General features: G+C 39.2%; 1 protein-coding gene across 1 annotated transcript in view; it reads left to right on the top strand.

Moving 5' to 3' along the window:
- Positions 1–2,704: 2,704 nt before the first annotated feature.
- lratd1 (LRAT domain containing 1) overlaps positions 2,705–21,870 on the top strand; it is a 22,809-nt gene continuing 3,643 nt past the window's right edge. Inside the window, exons 1-2 of the mRNA XM_020477152.2 lie at positions 2,705–2,831; positions 3,392–3,563. Coding sequence (XP_020332741.1) covers positions 3,435–3,563 — 129 coding nt within the window. The 5' untranslated portion in view covers positions 2,705–2,831; positions 3,392–3,434. The remainder of the gene's footprint in view (positions 2,832–3,391; positions 3,564–21,870) is intronic.

The raw sequence follows: 21,870 nt of genomic DNA, 5'->3' as shown, positions 1-21,870 counted from the left end.
CTGTACTGTACTGTACTGTACTGTACTGTATTGTATTGTATTGTATTGTATTGTATTGTATTGTAATGTATTGTATTGTATGTATTGTATTGTATTGTATTGTATTGTAATGTATTGTATTGTATTGTATTGTAATGTATTGTATTGTATTGTATTGTATTGTAATGTATTGTATTGTATTGTATTGTAATGTATTGTATTGTATTGTATTGTATTGTAATGTATTGTATTGTATTGTATTGTAATGTATTGTATTGTATTGTATTGTATTGTAATGTATTGTATTGTATTGTATTGTAATGTATTGTATTGTATTGTAATGTATTGTATTGTATTGTAATGTATTGTATTGTATTGTATTGTATTGTATTGTAATGTATTGTATTGTATTGTATTGTAATGTATTGTATTGTATTGTATTGTAATGTATTGTAATGTATTGTAATGTATTGTAATGTATTGTATTGTATTGTATTGTAATGTATTGTAATGTATTGTAATGTATTGTATTGTATTGTATTGTATTGTAATGTATTGTAATGTATTGTAATGTATTGTATTGTATTGTATTGTAATGTATTGTATTGTATTGTACTGTATTGTAATGTATTGTAATGTATTGTAATGTATTGTATTGTATTGTATTGTAATGTATTGTATTGTATTGTATTGTATTGTAATGTATTGTATTGTACTGTATTGTAATGTATTGTATTGTATTGTATTGTAATGTATTGTAATGTATTGTATTGTATTGTAATGTATTGTATTGTATTGTATTGTATTGTAATGTATTGTATTGTATTGTACTGTATTGTAATGTATTGTATTGTATTGTATTGTAATGTATTGTAATGTATTGTATTGTAATGTATTGTATATAAGTGTATTGTAATGCATTGTAATGTATTGTAATGTAGTGTAGTGTATTGTAGTGTATTGTAATGTATTGTAGTGTATTGTATTGTAGTGTATTGTAATGTATTGTAATGTATTGTATTGTAGTGTATTGTATTGTAGTGTATTGTAGTGTATTGTATTGTAGTGTATTGTATTGTAGTGTATTGTAGTGTAGTGTATTGTAGTGTAGTATATTGTAATGTATTGTAATGTATTGTATTGTAATGTATTGTAGTGTAATGTATTGTATTGTTTTATAATGTATTGTATTGTTTTATAATGTATTGTATTGTATTATTTTATATTGTATTGTATTGTATTATTTTATATTGTACAGTGTTGTATTGTTTTGTAATGTATTGTTTTAAATGGTAATGTAGCAGGTCATATTTAGTACAGTAAGTCCCTTGGTGTATGATTGTAGCCTATTGTAGCAGCACGTTAGCAAGGTAATATAATAATGTAGAGGTCCGTAAACAGGTCAGAGTCAGGCAGGTACAGAACGGCAGGCAGGCTCAGGGTCAGAGTCAGGCAGGTACAGAACGGCAGGCAGGCTCAGGGTCAGAGTCAGGCAGGTACAGAACGGCAGGCAGGCTCAGGGTCAGAGTCAGGCAGGTACAGAACGGCAGGCAGGCTCAGGGTCAGAGTCAGGCAGGTACAGAACGGCAGGCAGGCTCAGGGTCAGAGTCAGGCAGGTACAGAACGGCAGGCAGGCTCAGGGTCAGGCCAGGCAGAATGGTCAGAACCGGGTAAACAAGGGAACAGAACTTGAGAAGGCAGGGAGATGGGAAAACATGCTGGTAAGACCTGACAAGACAAGACGAACTGCCAACAGACAAACAGAGAACACAGGTATAAATACACTGGGGATAATGAGGAAGATGGGAGACACCTGGAGGGGGGTGAAGACAAGCAAAAAGACAGGTGAAACAGATCAGTGTGACAGTAGCAGCATGTTAGTGAGGTAATATAATATAGTAGCAGCATGTTTCTTAGCCTCTCTGTCAGGCTTCCTCCTCCCTATAAAAACGACAGCAACAATCACACCTCTGTCTGTCTAGTATTCTTCATCCCTCCGACAACAGCAACAATCACACCTCTGTCTGTCTAGTATTCTTCATTTCCTCCAACAACAGCAACAATCACACCTCTGTCTGTCTAGTATTCTTCATTCCTCCGACAACAGCAACAATCACACCTCTGTCTGTCTAGTATTCTTCATTCCTCTGACAACAGCAACAATCACACCTCTGTCTGTCTAGTATTCTTCATTCCTCCGACAACAGCAACAATCACACCTCTGTCTGTCTAGCTAGTATTCTTCATTCCTCCGACAACAGCAACAATCACACCTCTGTTTGTCTAGTATTCTTCATTCCTCCGACAACAGCAACAATCACACCTCTGTCTGTCTAGTATTCTTCATTCCTCCAACAACAGCAACAATCACACCTCTGTCTGTCTAGTATTCTAGACAACAAAACCACGCCACAGTAAATACCGCAAAAAAAGTATGCAGAGCCAAGGGTGAAAGCAACGTTGCTGTGTATGGGTAGTTTACCTGAAGTGTGTAGGGCCCTTAACGAATCCCAATCACCACGCGTTGCTCTGCACCCACGCTATTGGAGGCTGGCTTGAATGACGTGAGGATTGGCCTTTCTGATTGGCCGAGCAGGGACAGGAAAGTGCCCCTAGACCAATGGGCTGCGTCAAAGGGCAGATGTTGCGGCTGAAGGCGGAGCTCTCCGAGTTACTTAAAGACGCGAGGTTGAGAAAACACTAGTAAAGCACACAGGGCTGCGGGAGTACAGAGGGGAAGAAGAGAGAGAGAACGAACGGAGAAATAGAAAAGAGAGGGACAGGGAGGGAGTAGAGAAGACCGTGGAGCCCGCGGCACTGATGGAACAACAGGATATATAACCGTTCCCTGGGTAACTGCTTCTATTACTCCGGTGTTTTTCCCTGGTGCATTATGGCCTCTAAATTAGCCTTTATTTTTTTCCCCCCACGGTGCATCCAAACTGATCAAGGATAATACATCTGAAGCATTCAGTCGGCGCGCACTTCTCTTCTCCGTGGAAGACTGGAGATTTCACCTCCCTCTCTCTCTGTCTCTCTCTTTCTCTCTCTCTCTCACTTTCTTTCTCTCTCTCTCTATCCAGCGCTGCTATTTTATCATTCAGTCCACCAGAGGGTATGATTAGCTAAAGGCATGTGATGAGAGCCACGGACTAAATCATTGATTGCTTTCTCGTCTTTCAAGCGAACTGGGCTCAATAACTCGAGTGTGTTGATCATTTATGATCATCTATGTGGCTGTTGACTGTTACATGAATGTACTGGATACTGCTGTGATTCTGTGTAGCTGAAAGCCAACCGGAGTTGTGTACTGGAGCCTTTTGTCTGTTCTTTCCCCACAGTAACATATCTGTCCCCTTCTCTCCCCTCTCTCCTTCCACCCTCTCTCTCTTTCCTTCCCTCCCTACCCCAGACACCGTATTCCATGCCTCTCCTCTGTCGGGGCCTCGTCATTGATGGGCAACCACTTGGACCGTATCACCCATCTCAGCTACAGCGAGCTGCCAACCGGCGATCCGTCCGGAGTGGAGAAAGAGGAGCTCAGGGTCGGCGTAGCTTACTTCTTCTCCGACGAGGAGGAAGAGGTGGATATGACTTATTTGTATCATTTAGTGTTGTCTGTCTTGTGTGTATTCCATCGGGGACCACGTTGGAAACAAATTGGCATCGCTTTAACCCTCAAGCTACTAACATATTGTAACACACATTATTTACCAACTGGGGTCAATTTGACCACAAGAATAAACTATTAGGGGGGAAGAAAAGAGAACAATTATAGTAAATTTTCTATGTATATCTTATTCATTAGGATATTCTGTCAAAATAATTTTAGGGTAAATAATAATTGTGTAATAATCATGGGGTAAAAACCACTGCATTTTAAAGGGGCATGTACACCAACATTTGTAATGTACTTCATTTTACTGTCAAGAAAAGCCATTAAATTCACTTAAAAAACGGATCCTTAGAGACATCGACTAACCATATGGCATCGTTCTCTGATTTACCCAACAGACAGCATTTACATCACTGTTAGTGAAACAATCAGAGTGGTAGGTGTTATGGCAGCATTTTCCACAAAGCATGTCCACATCTTGTAAGTCACTTCTGAACCAAATGTCCACATCCTGTAAGTCACTTCTGAACCAAATGTCCACATCTTGTAAATCACTTCGATCCAAAGATCCACATCTTGTAAATCACTTCGATCCAAAGATCCACATCTTGTAAATCACTTCGATCCAAAGATCCACATCTTGTAAATCACTTCGATTCCAAAGGTCCACATCTTGTAAATCACTTCGATCCAAAGATCCACATCTTGTAAATCACTTCGATCCAAAGGTCCACATCTTGTAAATCACTTCGATCCAAAGATCCACATCTTGTAAATCACTTCATTCCAAAGGTCCACATCTTGTAAATCACTTCATTCCAAAGGTCCACATCTTGTAAGTCAATTAAATCCAAATGTCCATATCTTGTATGTCAATTCAAACCAAATGATATGTCACCCTATTATCATAACAAGTTGCACATATATAATATTGGCGGATATTTTTGCAAATCTGTTATTTCTAACACATTGTCCTATTTTTCTGAGAATACACACCAATCCAGCACTATGTCAATTCAGAGGGAAGCTGGTTTCTGGACTACAGTTCTACCAAGTGTTCCTACCACTGACAGACTTGTATGAGCTGCATATATCTAAGGTGATTTAGATGTGTACACAGTCATACCTAGTTATAACTTATGTACGCGCCCATGGTTATCTATGTATGACAAATTGAGCTCCCGAGTGGCGCAGCGGTCTAAGGCACTGCATCTCAGTGCTAGAGGCGTCACTACAGACACCCTGGTTCGATCCCGGGCTGTAGCACAACCGGCCGTGAGGGCGGCGGCACAGTTTGCCCAGCGTCGTCCGGGTTACGGGGGGGGGGGGGGTTTAAGCCGGGATAGGCCGTCATTGTAAATAAGAATTGGTTCTTAACTGACTTGCCTGGTTCAATAAAGGGTCAATAAAAAAACATTTATAAATAAATATATAAAGGTATAAATAAATAAATAAAGGTATAAATAAATAAATAAAGGTATAAATAAATATATAAAGGTATAAATAAATAAATAAAGGTATAAATAAATATATAAAGGTATAAATAAATATATAAAGGTATAAATAAATATATAAAGGTATAAATAAATAAATAAAGGTATAAATAAATATATAAAGGTATAAATAAATATATAAAGGTATAAATAAATATATAAAGGTATAAATAAATATATAAAGGTATAAATAAATATATAAAGGTATAAATAAATAAATAAAGGTATAAATAAATAAATAAAGGTATAAATAAATATATAAAGGTATAAATAAATATATAAAGGTATAAATAAATAAATAAAGGTATAAATAAATAAATAAAGGTATAAATAAATATATAAAGGTATAAATAAATATATAAAGGTATAAATAAAATATATAAAGGTGTTCGTTCTTTGTTTTCTTTATTATTTTGGTTAGGGTGTGACAAGGGGTGGTCTGTTGGGTTTTAGTCCTGTCTAGGGTTTTAGTCCTGTCTAGGGTTTTAGTCCTGTCTGGGGTTTTTGTCCTGTCTGGGGTTTTAGTCCTGTCTGGGGTTTTAGTCCTGTCTGGGGTTTTAGTCCTGTCTAGGGTTTTTGTCCTGTCTAGGGTTTTTGTCCTGTCTAGGGTTTTAGTCCTGTCTAGGGTTTTAGTCCTGTCTAGGGTTTTAGTCCTGTCTAGGGTTTTAGTCCTGTCTAGGGTTTTAGTCCTGTCTGGGGTTTTTGTCCTGTCTAGGGTTTTAGTCCTGTCTAGGGTTTTAGTCCTGTCTAGGGTTTTAGTCCTGTCTAGGGTTTTAGTCCTGTCTAGGGTTTTAGTCCTGTCTGGGGTTTTAGTCCTGTCTGGGGTTTTTGTCCTGTCTAGGTTTTTTGTCCTGTCTGGGGTTTTTGTCCTGTCTAGGGTTTTAGTACTGTCTAGGGTTTTAGTCCTGTCTAGGGTTTTAGTCCTGTCTGGGGTTTTAGTCCTGTCTAGGGTTTTAGTCCTGTCTGGGGTTTTTGTCCTGTCTAGGGTTTTTGTCCTGTCTGGGGTTTTTGTCCTGTCTGGGGTTTTTGTCCTGTCTGGGGTTTTTGTCCTGTCTGGGGTTTTTGTCCTGTCTGGGGTTTTTGTCCTGTCTGGGGTTTTTGTCCTGTCTGGGGTTTTTGTCCTGTCTGGGGTTTTAGTCCTGTCTGGGGTTTTTGTCCTGTCTGGGGTTTTTGTCCTGTCTGGGGTTTTTGTCCTGTCTGGGGTTTTAGTCCTGTATGTTTTTGTATGTTTATAGGGTTGTTTTACTAGTCTAGGTGTTTTGTATGTCTATGGTTGCCTAGATTGGTTCTCAATCAGAGGCAGCTGGTTATCGTTGTCTCTGATTGGGAACCATATTTAGGCAGCCATATTCCTTGGGTAATTTGTGGGTGATTGTCTATGTGTTAGTTGCCGTTGTTTGTACTTTTCATATGTAGCGTCACGTTCAGTTTGTTGTTTTGTACGTTTTTTTGAGTGTTCTTCGTTTCATTAAATAAGAAGATGTTTTCATCTCACGCTGCGCCTTGGTCTCATCCACAACAACGAACGTGACAAGATGATCTGTCTATCTGGTCAGAATCCCTGATACTTGGCCCCCCCTTCCACCCTCTGAGGATATCTATAGCTGAATATTACTTCTCCAAACCTGGTTTCATTATTCTCTTTATTATATTTGGCCGAGAAGAACTACTTTTCAGAGAATACACACCAATTAATCAAATCAAATTTTATTGGTCACGTACACACGTACACACGTACACATTTTTGCAGATGTTTTTTGCGGGTGTAGAGAAATGCTTGTGTTCCTAGCTCCAACAGTGTAGTAGTATCTAACTAAATCAAATCAAATGTATTTATATAGCCCTTTGTACATCAGCTGATATCTCAAAGTGCTGTACAGAAACCCAGCCTAAATCCCCAAACAGCAAGCAATGCAGGTGTAGAAGCACGGTGGCTAGGAAAAACTCCCTAGAAAGGCCAAAACCTAGGAAGAAACCTAGAGAGGAACCAGGCTATGTGGGGTGGCCAGTCCTCTTCTGGCTGTGCCGGGTGGAGATTATAACAGAACATGGCCAAGATGTTCAAATGTTCATAAATGACCAGCATGGTCCTATAATAATAAGGCAGAACAGTTGAAACTGGAGCAGCAGCACGGCCAGGTGGACTGGCGACAGCAAGGAGTCATCATGTCAGGTAGTCCTGAGGCATGGTCCTAGGGCTCAGGTCCTCCGAGAGAGAGAAAGAGAGAATTAGATAGAGCACACTTAAATTGACAAAGGACACCGAATAGGACAGGAGGAGTACTCCAGATATAACAAACTGACCCTAGCCCCCCGACACATAAACTACTGCAGCATAAATACTGGGGGCTGAGACAGGAGGGGTCAGGAGACATTGTGGCCCCATCCGAGGACACCCCCGGACAGGGCCAAACAGGAAGGATATAACCCCACCCACTTTGCCAAAGCACAGCCCCCACACCACTAGAGGGATATCTTCAACCACCAACTTACCATCCTGAGACAAGGCCGAGTATAGCCCACAAAGATCTCCGCCACGGCACAACCCAAAGGGGGGGCGCCAACCCAGACAGGAAGATCACATCAGTGACTCAACCCACTCTAGTGACGCACCCCTCCTAGGGACGGCATGGAAGAGCCCCAGTAATCCAGTGACTCAGCCCCTGTAATAGGGTTTGAGGCAGAGAATCCCAGTGGAGAGAGGGGAACCGGCAAGGCAGAGACAGCAAGGGCAGTTCGTTGCTCCAGAGCCTTTCCATTCACCTTCACACTCCTGGGCCAGACTACACTCAATCATATGACCCACTGAAGAGATGAGTCTTCAGTAAAGACTTAAAGGTTGAGACCGAGTTTGAGTCTCTGACATGGGTAGGCAGACCGTTCCATAAAAATGGAGCTCTATAGGAGAAAGCCCTGCCTCCAGCTGTTTGCTTAGAAATTCTAGGGACAATTAGGAGGCCTGCGTTTTGTGACCGTAGTGTACGTGTAGGTATGTACGGCAGGACCAAATCAGAGAGATAGGTAGGAGCAAGCCCATGTAATGCTTTGTAGGTTAGCAGTAAAACCTTGAAATCAGCCCTTGCTTTGACAGGAAGCCAGTGTAGGGAGGCTAGCACTGGAGTAATATGATCACATTTTTGGGTTCTAGTCAGGATTCTAGCAGCCGTATTTAGCACTAACTGAAGTTTATTTAGTGCTTTATCCGGGTAGCCGGAAAGTAGAGCATTGCAGTAGTCTAACCTAGAAGTGACAAAAGCATGGATCAATTTGTATGCATCATTTTTGGACATAAAGTTTTGTCCGAGTTTAAAAGTTGAAAGTTTGCAGCCATCCAATTCCTTATGTCTGAAACACATGCTTCTAGCGAGGGCAATTTTGGGGCTTCACCATGTTTCATTGAAATGTACAGCTGTGTGTCATCTGAATAGCAGTGAAAGTTAACATTATGTTTTCAAATGACATCCCCAAGAGGTAAAATATATAGTGAAAACAATAGTGGTCCTAAAACGGAACCTTGAGGAACACCGAAATTTACAGTTGATTTGTCAGAGGACAAACCATTCACAGAGACAAACTGATATCTTTCCAACAGATAAGATCTAAACCAGACCAGAACTTGTCCGTGTAGACCAATTTGGGTTTCCAATCTCTCCAAAAGAATGTGGTGATCGATGGTATCAAAAGCAGCACTAAGGTCTAGGAGCACGAGGACAGATGCAGAGCCTCGGTCTGATGCCATTAAAAGGTAATTTACCACCTTCACAAGTGCAGTCTCAGTGCTATGATGGGGTCTAAAATCAGACTGAAGCATTTCGTATACATTGTTTGTCTTCAGGGAGGCAGTGAGTTGCTGTGCAACAGCCTTTTCAAAAAAAATTGAGAGGAATGGGAGATTCGATATAGGCCGATAGTTTTTAAATATTTTCTGGGTCAAGGTTTGGCTTTTTCAAGAGAGGTTTTATTACTGCCACTTTTAGTGAGTTTGGTACACATCCGGTGGATAGAGAGCCATTTATTATGTTCAACATAGGAGGGCCAAGCACAGGAAGTAGCTCTTTCAGTAGTTTAGTTGGAATAGGGTCCAGTATGCAGCTTCAAGGTTTAGAGGCCATGATTATTTTCATCATTGTGTCAAGAGATATAGTACTAAAACACTTGAGAGTCTCTCTTGATCCTAGGTCCTGGCAGAGTTGTGCAGACTCAGGACAAATGCCTGTGTTTCTAGCTCCAACAGTAATACCTACCTAAATGCTTGTGTTTCTAGCTCCAACAGTAATACCTACCTAAATGCTAGTGTTCCTAGCTCCAACAGTAATACCTACCTAAATGCTAGTGTTCCTAGCTCCAACAGTAATACCTACCTAAATGCTAGTGTTCCTAGCTCCAACAGTAATAGCTACCTAAATGCTTGTGTTCCTAGCTCCAACAGTAATACCTACCTAAATGCTAGTGTTCCTAGCTCCAACAGTAATACCTACCTAAATGCTTGTGTTCCTAGCTCCAACAGTAATACCTACCTAAATGCTTGTGTTACTAGCTCCAACAGTACAGTAATGCCTAGCTAAATGCTTGTGTTCCTAGCTCCAACAGTAATACCTAGCTAAATGCTTGTGTTCCTAGCTCCAACAGTAATACCTACCTAAATGCTTGTGTTCCTAGCTCCAACAGTAATACCTAGCTAAATGCTTGTGTTCCTAGCTCCAACAGTAATACCTACCTAAATGCTTGTGTTCCTAGCTCCAACAGTAATACCTAGCTAAATGCTTGTGTTCCTAGCTCCAACAGTAATACCTACCTAAATGCTTGTGTTCCTACTGTAGCTCCAACAGTAATACCTACCTAAATGCTTGTGTTCCTACTGTAGCTACAACAGTAATACCTAGCGAAATGCTTGTGTTCCTACTGTAGCTACAACAGTAATACCTAGTGAAATGCTTGTGTTCCTAGCTCCAACAGTACAGTAATATCTAACAATTCACAACAATACACACATCTAAAAGTAAAAGAATAGAATTAAGATATGTAGAAATATGAGAAGGAGCAATGTCAGAGTTTACAAAACATTAGGAACACCTGTTCTTTCCATGAAACCTGGTCAGTCTATGTTCCCTTGTTGATGTCACTTGTTAAATGCACTTCAATCAGTGTAGATGAAGGGGAGGAGATGGGTTAAACTTTTGAACCCTTTTTCGTGGTATCCAATTGGTAGTTACAGTCTTGTCCCATCGCTGCAAATCCCCTACGGACTCGGAGAAGGTCGAGAGCTTCCTCCGAAACACGACCCTGCCAAGCCGGTGCACCTGGACCCTACAACCAATGACACACTTCTCACTTCACGCGGAAGCCTCCCCTAACCCGAGACGACACTGGGCCAAACCCCCCCCCTAACCCGGACAACGCTGGGCCAAACCCTCCCCTAACCCGAATGACGCTGGGCCAAACCCTCCCCTAACCCGGACGATGCTGGGCCAAACTCTCCCCTAACCCGGACGACGCTGGGCCAATTGTGCGCAGCCTCATGGGTCTCCCGGTCACGGCCGGCTGTGAAACAGCCTGAGATCGAACCTGGGTCTGTAATGACGCCTTAGACCGCAGAGCCACTCGGGAGGAGGATTATTGAGCCTGGAGACAGACGTGTCATTCAGAAGGTGTAGAATCCATGCCCCAATGAATTGAGGCTGTTCTGAGGGCAAAAGAGGGCCCAACTCAATATTAGGAAGGTGTTCCTAATGTTTTGTACATGATGGTGTGTATAGACAGTATGGACAGTAGTTATAAAGGATGGTGTGTATAGACAGTATGGACAGTAGTTATATAGGATGGTGTGTATAGACAGTAGTTATATAGGATGGTGTGTATAGACAGTATAGACAGTAGTTATATAGGATGTGTGTATAGACAGTAGTTATATAGGATGGTGTGTATAGACAGTAGTTATATAGTATGGTGTGTATAGACAGTAGTTATATAGGATGGTGTGTATAGACAGTAGTTATATAGGATGGTGTGTATAGACAGTATAGACAGTAGTCATATAGGATGGTGTGTATAGACAGTAGTCATATAGGATGGTGTGTATAGACAGTAGTCATATAGGATGGTGTGTATAGACAGTAGTTATATAGGATGGTGTGTATAGACAGTAGTTATATAGGATGGTGTGTATAGACCGTATAGACAGTAGTTATATAGGATGGTGTGTATAGACAGTAGTTATATAGGATGGTGTGTATAGACAGTAGTTATATAGGATGGTGTGTATAGACAGTATAGACAGTAGTTATATAGGATGGTGTGTATAGACAGTAGTTATATAGGATGGTGTATATAGACAGTAGTTATATAGGATGGTGTGTATAGACAGTAGTTATGTAGGATGGTGTGTATAGACATTAATTCATATAGGATGGTGTGTATAGACAGTATAGACAGTAGTTATATAGGATGGTGTGTATAGACAGTATAGACAGTAGTTATATAGGATGGTGTGTATAGACAGTAGTTATATAGGATGGTGTGTATAGACAGTAGTTATATAGGATGGTGTGTATAGACAGTATAGACAGTAGTTATATAGGATGGTGTGTATAGACAGTAGTTATATAGGATGGTGTATATAGACAGTAGTTATATAGGATGGTGTGTATAGACAGTAGTTATGTAGGATGGTGTGTATAGACATTAATTCATATAGGATGGTGTGTATGGAGAGTAGTTATATAGGTTTGTGTGTATAGACAGTAGTTATATAGGATGGTGTGTATTGACAGTAGTTATGTAGGTTGGTGTGTATAGACAGTAGTTATATAGGATGGTGTGTATAGACAGTAGTTATATAGGATGGTGTGTATAGACAGTATAGACAGTAGTTATATAGGATGGTGTGTATAGACAGTAGTTATATAGAATGGTGTGTGTATAGACAGTAGTTATATAGGATGGTGTGTATAGACAGTAGTCATATAGGATGGTGTGTATAGACAGTAGTTATATAGGATGGTGTGTATAGACAGTAGTTATATAGGATGGTGTGTATAGACAGTATAGACAGTAGTTATGTAGGATGGTGTGTATAGACAGTAGTTATGTAGGATGGTGTGTATAGACAGTAGTTATGTAGGATGGTGTGTATAGACAGTAGTTATGTAGGATGGTGTGTATGGACAGTAGTTATATAGGATGGTGTGTATAGACAGTAGTTATATAGGATGGTGTGTATAGACAGTAGTTATATAGGATGGTGTGTATAGACAGTAGTTATGTAGGATGGTGTGTATAGACATTAATTCATATAGGATGGTGTGTATAGACAGTAGTTATACAGGATGGTGTGTATAGACAGTATAGACAGTAGTTATGTAGGATGGTGTGTATAGACAGTAGTTATACAGGATGGTGTGTATAGACAGTATAGACAGTAGTTATATAGGATGGTGTGTATAGACAGTAGTTATATAGGATGGTGTGTATAGACAGTAGTTATATAGGATGGTGTGTATAGACAGTAGTTATATAGGATGGTGTGTATAGACAGTATAGACAGTAGTTATATAGGATGGTGTGTATAGACAGTATAGACAGTAGTTATATAGGATGGTGTGTATTGACAGTAGTTATGTAGGTTGGTGTGTATAGACAGTAGTTATATAGGATGGTGTGTATAGACAGTAGTTATATAGGATGGTGTGTATAGACAGTATAGACAGTAGTTATATAGGATGGTGTGTATAGACAGTAGTTATATAGAATGGTGTGTGTATAGACAGTAGTTATATAGGACGGTGTGTATAGACAGTAGTCATATAGGATGGTGTGTATAGACAGTAGTTATATAGGATGGTTTGTATAGACAGTAGTTATGTAGGATGGTGTGTATAGACAGTAGTTATATAGGATGGTGTGTATAGACAGTTGTTATACAGGATGGTGTGTATAGACAGTAGTTATACCGGATTGTGTGTATAGACAGTAGTTATACCAGATTGTGTGTATAGACAGTAGTTATACAGGATGGTGTGTATAGACAGTATGGACAGGAAATGAGTAGAAAGGTGTGTACAGCAGTAGTTATATAGGATGGTGTGTATAGACAGTAGTTATATAGGATGGTGTGTATAGACAGTAGCTATATAGGATGGTGTGTATAGACAGTAGTTATATAGGATGGTGTGTATAGACAGTAGTTATATAGGATGGTGTGTATAGACAGTAGTTATATAGGATGGTGTGTATAGACAGTAGTTATATAGGATGGTGTGTATAGACAGTATAGACAGTAGTTATATAGGATGGTGTGTATAGACAGTATAGACAGTAGTTATATAGGATGGTGTGTATTGACAGTAGTTATGTAGGTTGGTGTGTATAGACAGTAGTTATATAGGATGGTGTGTATAGACAGTAGTTATATAGGATGGTGTGTATAGACAGTATAGACAGTAGTTATATAGGATGGTGTGTATAGACAGTAGTTATATAGAATGGTGTGTGTATAGACAGTAGTTATATAGGACGGTGTGTATAGACAGTAGTCATATAGGATGGTGTGTATAGACAGTAGTTATATAGGATGGTTTGTATAGACAGTAGTTATGTAGGATGGTGTGTATAGACAGTAGTTATATAGGATGGTGTGTATAGACAGTTGTTATACAGGATGGTGTGTATAGACAGTAGTTATACCGGATTGTGTGTATAGACAGTAGTTATACCAGATTGTGTGTGTATAGACAGTAGTTATACAGGATGGTGTGTATAGACAGTATGGACAGGAAATTAGTAGAAAGGTGTGTACTGCAGTAGTTATATGGGATGGTGTGTATAGACAGTAGTTATATAGAAAGGTGTGTACAGCAGTAGTTATATAGGATGGTGTGTATAGACAGTAGTTATATAAGATGGTGTGTATAGACAGTAGTTATATAAGATGGTGTGTATAGACAGTATAGACAGTAGTTATATAAGATGGTGTGTATAGACAGTAGTTATATAGGATGGTGTGTATAGACAGTAGTTATATAGGATGGTGTGTATAGACAGTAGTTATATAGGATGGTGTGTATAGACAGTAGTTATATAGGATGGTGTGTATAGACAGTAGTTATATAGGATGGTGTGTATAGACAGTAGTTATATAGGATGGTGTGTATAGACAGTAGTTATATAGGATGGTGTGTATAGACAGTAGTTATATAGGATGGTGTGTATAGACAGTAGTTATATAGGATGGTGTGTATAGACAGTAGTTATATAAGATGGTGTGTATAGACAGTAGTTATATAGGATGGTGTGTATAGACAGTATAGACAGTAGTTATATAAGATGGTGTGTATAGACAGTAGTTATATAAGATGGTGTGTATAGACAGTATAGACAGTAGTTATATAGGATGGTGTGTATAGACAGTAGTTATATAGGATGGTGTGTATAGACAGTAGTTATATAGGATGGTGTGTATAGACAGTAGTTATATAGGATGGTGTGTATAGACAGTAGTTATATAGGATGGTGTGTATAGACAGTATGGACAGTAGTTATATAAGATGGTGTGTATAGACAGTAGTTATATAAGATGGTGTGTATAGACAGTATAGACAGTAGTTGTATAGGATGGTGTGTATAGACAGTAGTTATATAGGATGGTGTGTATAGACAGTAGTTATACAGGATGGTGTGTATAGACAGTAGTTATATAGGATGGTGTGTATAGACAGTAGTTATATAGGATGGTGTGTATAGACAGTAGTTATATAGGATGGTGTGTATAGACAGTAGTTATATAGGATGGTGTGTATAGACAGTAGTTATACAGGATGGTGTGTATAGACAGTAGTTATATAGGATGGTGTATATAGACAGTAGTTATACAGGATGGTGTGTATAGACAGTAGTTATATAAGATGGTGTGTATAGACAGTAGTTATATAAGATGGTGTGTATAGACAGTAGTTATATAGGATGGTGTGTATAGACAGTAGTTATATAGAATGGTGTGTGTATAGACAGTAGTTATATAGGACGGTGTGTATAGACAGTAGTCATATAGGATGGTGTGTATAGACAGTAGTTATATAGGATGGTTTGTATAGACAGTAGTTATGTAGGATGGTGTGTATAAACAGTAGTTATATAGGATGGTGTGTATAGACAGTTGTTATACAGGATGGTGTGTATAGACAGTAGTTATACCGGATTGTGTGTATAGACAGTAGTTATACCAGATTGTGTGTGTATAGACAGTAGTTATACAGGATGGTGTGTATAGACAGTATGGACAGGAAATGAGTAGAAAGGTGTGTACAGCAGTAGTTATATAGGATGGTGTGTATAGACAGTAGTTATATAGAAAGGTGTGTACAGCAGTAGTTATATAGGATGGTGTGTATAGACAGTAGTTATATAAGATGGTGTGTATAGACAGTAGTTATATAAGATGGTGTGTATAGACAGTATAGACAGTAGTTATATAAGATGGTGTGTATAGACAGTAGTTATATAGGATGGTGTGTATAGACAGTAGTTATATAGGATGGTGTGTATAGACAGTAGTTATATAGGATGGTGTGTATAGACAGTAGTTATATAGGATGGTGTGTATAGACAGTAGTTATATAGGATGGTGTGTATAGACAGTAGTTATATAGGATGGTGTGTATAGACAGTAGTTATATAGGATGGTGTGTATAGACAGTAGTTATATAGGATGGTGTGTATAGACAGTAGTTATATAAGATGGTGTGTATAGACAGTAGTTATATAGGATGGTGTGTATAGACAGTATAGACAGTAGTTATATAAGATGGTGTGTATAGACAGTAGTTATATAAGATGGTGTGTATAGACAGTATAGACAGTAGTTATATAGGATGGTGTGTATAGACAGTAGTTATATAGGATGGTGTGTATAGACAGTAGTTATATAGGATGGTGTGTATAGACAGTAGTTATATAGGATGGTGTGTATAGACAGTAGTTATATAGGATGGTGTGTATAGACAGTATGGACAGTAGTTATATAAGATGGTGTGTATAGACAGTAGTTATATAAGATGGTGTGTATAGACAGTATAGACAGTAGTTATATAGGATGGTGTGTATAGACAGTAGTTATATAGGATGGTGTGTATAGACAGTAGTTATACAGGATGGTGTGTATAGACAGTAGTTATATAGGATGGTGTGTATAGACAGTAGTTATATAGGATGGTGTGTATAGACAGTAGTTATATAGGATGGTGTGTATAGACAGTAGTTATATAGGATGGTGTGTATAGACAGTAGTTATACAGGATGGTGTGTATAGACAGTAGTTATATAGGATGGTGTATATAGACAGTAGTTATACAGGATGGTGTGTATAGACAGTAGTTATATAAGATGGTGTGTATAGACAGTAGTTATATAAGATGGTGTGTATAGACAGTAGTTATATAGGATGGTGTGTATAGACAGTAGTTATATAGGATGGTGTGTATAGACAGTAGTTATATAGGATGGTGTGTATAGACAGTAGTTATATAGGATGGTGTGTATAGACAGTAGTTATATAGGATGGTGTGTATAGACAGTAGTTATATAGGATGGTGTGTATAGACAGTAGTTATATATGATTAATTATGACTAGAATACTGTATATACAGATAAAGTCAGACGTTTACATACTTAGGTTGGAGTCAGTAAAACTCGTTTTTCAACCACTCCACAAATTTCTTGTTAATTTTTATTTTTTATTTTACTAGGCAAGTCAGTTAAGAACAAATTCTTATTTTCAATGATGGCCTAGGAACAGTGGGTTAACTGCCTGTTCAGGGGAGAACGACAGATTTGTACCTTGTCAGCTCGGGGATTTGAACTTGCAACCTTCCGGTTACTAGTCCAACGCTCTAACCACTAGGCTACCCTGCCGCCCCTCCACTCTAACCGCTAGGCTACCCTGCCGCCTCTACACTCTAACCACTAGGCTACCTGCCTCCTCTACACTCTAACCACTAGAGCGTTGGACTAGGCTACCCTGCCGCCTAAAATGACATACCCAAATCTAGCTGTCTGAAGCTCAGGACCTGAAGCAAGGATATGCATATTCTTGGTACCATTTGAAAGGAAACACTTTGAAGTTTGTGGAAATGTGAATTGAATGTAGGAGAATATAACACAATAGATCTGGTAGAAGAAAATACAAAGAAAAAAAATTCTACCACCATCTTTGAAATGCAACAGAAAGGTCCCAGGTCTAGCCATCACTCTGGTTGTAATTCCGATGGTGTCCACAAGAGGGAAGCAGTGTATGTGCAAAGTTTCAGACTGATAACTTGAAGTATGAGTGAGCTTACGTGACATTTAGTGTGAAATCACCCAGGTACATTTGGGCTAAGACATTGACATTTTCATTACATTTTTCTGCAAGAATATCGTCAAATCTGTATACATAGACTTTGATTGAACTTTCACAGTATTACTAGCCATATTGTAAGTTCAACATTTGCAAAACATCCAGTTTTCATAACTTCATAACTCTCCACATTCTTGTCAATTTTGCCCAAAAGGAAACGGCTTGTTGCACAAGGATAGCAGCTACATTTTGCAACAGATACGGGTTTCCCCGTACTCCCGCATACTCCCGTAAAGCCCAGCTCATTGGCTATCTAGCTAGCTTTGTTTGACCCCAATTGGTGCTTATTTGACAAAGTTACAGTCAATCAAGTGAAGACCGTCCACGTCATCTGCGTGCCATGAAGGCTTCACTCTCTGACCCAATATGGTGTCCTATAGGATATACTACACCCCTAATGATATAGGGAAGTCTGGCTACCTTCTAGGATCTCTGATATGGTGTCCTATAGGATATACTACACCCCTAATGATATAGGGAAGTCTGGTTACCTTCTAGCATCTCTGATATGGTGTCCTATAGGATATACTACACCCCTAATGATATAGTGAAGTCTGGTTACTTTCTAGGATCTCTGATATGGTGTCCTATAGGATACACTACACCCCTAATGATATAGTGAAGTCTGGTTACGTTCTAGGATCTCTGATATGGTGTCCTATAGGATATACACTACACCCCTAATGATATAGTGAAGTCTGGTTACGTTCTAGGATCTCTGAGGAATAAATACGAAAGTGATTTGACTGGTTGAAACCATGCTTAGGGTTAGATTTTCACAGATTCCTTTCTTTGCAAATTGAACGAGTGGAAATACAAAATTGATCGTGCATGCTATATGGACCTTTTTACGATATGAAAAATAATTTTATCTAACAAAACGACACTTCATGTCATCTCTGGGACCCTTTGGATGATAAATCAGAGCAAGATTTCAGAATGTAAGTAACCTTCAGAGGTGAATATATCAAACCTATCGCGGTGAAAAAAAAGTGTTTTGTTGTTAGGAGCAAACAATAGCATGGCATTTCTTCACAGTAATAGCTACGGTAAATTGGACAGTGCAGTTATATTAACAAGAATTTAAGCTTTCAGCTGATATAAGACGCTTACATGTACCGACATTTGTTGTTTCTCTAAAATCTGCGATCGTGACACACCGCGCTGCATGATTTACAACTGTCCCGTTGACAGGACGCCTATCCCCACTGGAATTGTGCATGACAAGTAATTTTTCCAACAATTGTTTACAGACAGATTATTTAACTTAGAATTATCTGGATCACAATTTCAGTGGGTCAGAAGTTTACATACACTAAGTTGACTGTGCATTTAAACAGCTTGGATAATTCCAGAAAATGATGTCATGGCTTTAGAAGCTTCTGATAGGCTCATTTACATAATTTGATTTAATTGGAGGTGTATCTGTGGATGTATTTCAAGGCCTACCTTCAAACTCAGTGTCTCTTTGGTTGACATCATGGGAAAATCAAAATAAATCAGCCAAGACCTCAGAATTTGTTTTTGTAGACCTCCACAAGTCTGGGTCGTCCTTGGGAGCAATTTCCAAATGCCTGAAGGTACCACGTTCACCTGTATAAACAATAGTACACAAGTATAAACACCATGAGACCACGCAGCCGTCATACCGCTCAGGAAGGAGATGCGTTCTGTCTCCTAGAGATGAACGTACTTTGGTGCGAAAAGTGCAAATCAATCCCAGAACAACAGAAAAGGACCTTGTGAAGATGCTGGAGGAAACAGGTACAAAAGTATCTATATCCACAGTAAAACGAGTCCTATATCGACATAACCTGAATGGCCGCTCAGCAAGGAAGAAGCCACTGCTCCAAAACCGCCATTAAAAAAAGCAAGACTACGGTTTGCAACTGCACATGGGGACAAAGATCGTACTTTTTGGAGAAATGCCCTCTGGTTTGATGAAACAAAAATAGAACTGTTTGGCCATAATGACGTCGTTATGTTTGGAGGAAAAAGGGGGAGGCTTGCAAGCCGAAGAACACCATCCCAACCGTGAAGCACGGGGGTGTTAGCATCATGTTGTGGGGGTGCTTTGCTGCAGGAGGGACTGGTGCACTTCACAAAATAGATGGCATCATGAGGGACTATTATGTGGATACATTGAAGCAACATCTCAAGACATCAGTTAAGTTAAAGCTTGGTTGCAAATGGTTTTTCCAAATGGGCAATGACCCCAAGCGTACTTCCAAAGTTGTGGCAAAGTGGCTTAAGGACAACAAAGTCAAGGTATTGGAGTGGCCATCACAAAGCCCTGATCTCAATTCTATAGAAAATTTGTGGGCAGAACTGAAAAAGTGTGTACGAGCAAGGAGGCCTACAAACCTGACTCAGTTACACCAGCTCTGTCAGGAGGAATGGGCCAAAATTCACCCAACTTATTGCGGGAAGCTGATGAAAGAAATGAAAACTGAAATAAATAATTATCTCTACTATCATTCTGACATTTCACATTCTTAAAATAAAGTGGTGGTCCTAACTGACCCAAGACAGGGAATTCTTACTAGGATTAAATGTCAGGAATTGTGAAAAACTGAGTTTAAATGTATTTGGCTAAGGTTTATATGTAAACTTCCGACTTCAACTGTACATGTGAAAGCACGTACACCTTAGCCAAATACATGTTTAAGTCTCCATATATCCACTAGTTCTAATAGATCCCTGATATTCATACATGGGGTGGCAGGGTAGCCTAGTGGTTAGAGCGTTGGACTAATAGCCGAAAGGTTGCAAGTTCAAACCCCCTGAGCTGACAAGGTACAAATCTGTCGTTCTGCCCCTGAACAAGGCAGTTAACCCACTGTTCCTAGGCGGTCATTTAAAATAAGAATTTGTTCTTAACTGGCTTGCCTAGTTAAGTAAAGGTAAATTAAAAATAAATCCATGATATTCATACATGAATGTGTGATTTCCTTTACTGTCCATTGAGGTACTTTAAACCGTCTAAGAATCTCCCACCATAATAATTTAGTTATGTATTGCCTATAAGCTCGATAAATTCAGGAAACTCAGTATTATTTTGTGTGTTATTTCTTACATTAATTGTTGCATTATTACTTACAGCCCAAAATAAGTTTTCGAAATTCGATCGATGGTCGCTCACCAGCAATTTGACCAGAAATGCAACTTTCCTAAAATGGATCCTTTGTTCGTACACCCCCCAAGACATTTCCACTCCTCCCAGGGGCTGCTTCAAGATACCGCCTACGGAGAAGAGAAATACAGAGTGAGCTTTTAGTCCAACTCAGGAGGCGTACACACCATCCACCACTTCTGAGTATATTACTCGCTAATGCTCAGTCCCTGGACAATAAAGTAGACTAGCTCAGGGTGAGGATCTCCTTCCAGAGAGACATCAGGGACTGTAACATACTCTGTTTCACAGAATCATGGCTCTCTCCGGATGTACTGTCCCCGTCCATACAGCCAGCGGGGTTCTCCGTATTAACATCCTAATGCGTAACTCTCCGGGATAATGAAAGGTGGAGGGGTTTGTTTCGTTATGAACTAGTCATGGTGTGATTGCGATAACATACAGGAACCAAGTCCTTTTGTTCACCCGATCTGAAATACCATCAAATGTAGACCGCAGTCTCTTCGGTCATCGTCACGGCTGTGTATATTTCTCCTCTACACCAATACAGCTCTCTGTGTATCTGAGTACTGTATTGCAGTTCTATCAAGTATTTATACCAGTGGATCTTTTTAAATGCACATAAATAAGGTCATTTTGTGTTTTTCATACGTTGTATTGAAAAGTCCAATCTCATGAGATGACATGGGGAGCTGTATCTGTCTATCTGGTCTAAATCACGGATACAGTACATGTTCCCCTCCATCCTCTGGTGGATAACTTGTTATTATGTCTCCAGAGAAACAAATAGAGGTCATATCTATTAAATTACTAAAGGCAAAATGAGGTGTTTTTGGCTGGGGTCAAAATGACCCCAAATAACTTACATTTGTAAATAGTGCATATTGACATAGAAAGTCTAAACAATTATTTATTTGAATAATTGAAACCACTACTTTTAGCCTATGATAAAACATATGCCTCTCAACTGGGGTCAACATGACCCCAGTTGGTAGCTTGAGGGGTCTTGTAACCCTGGGCTTGTAGGCAGGATACCATGTAGGCCTACTCAGGATACCATGTAGGCCTACTCAGGATACCATGTAGGCCTACTCAGGATACCATGTAGGCCTACTCAGGATACCATTATGTCAGATCATAAAATGCATGTTTAAATACATTTCTACCAAATTATTAGATGGCCCGTAAAAAAGTACTTTTTTTTCACGCACTGAGAAAAATCAGCACGAACCAGATTGACGAGATCTTCCCATTATGTTTC

This window comes from Oncorhynchus kisutch, linkage group LG21 (genome assembly GCF_002021735.2).
Source record: "Oncorhynchus kisutch isolate 150728-3 linkage group LG21, Okis_V2, whole genome shotgun sequence".
NCBI lineage: Eukaryota > Metazoa > Chordata > Actinopteri > Salmoniformes > Salmonidae > Oncorhynchus > Oncorhynchus kisutch.
This window is presented reverse-complemented; position numbering and strand designations above follow the sequence as displayed.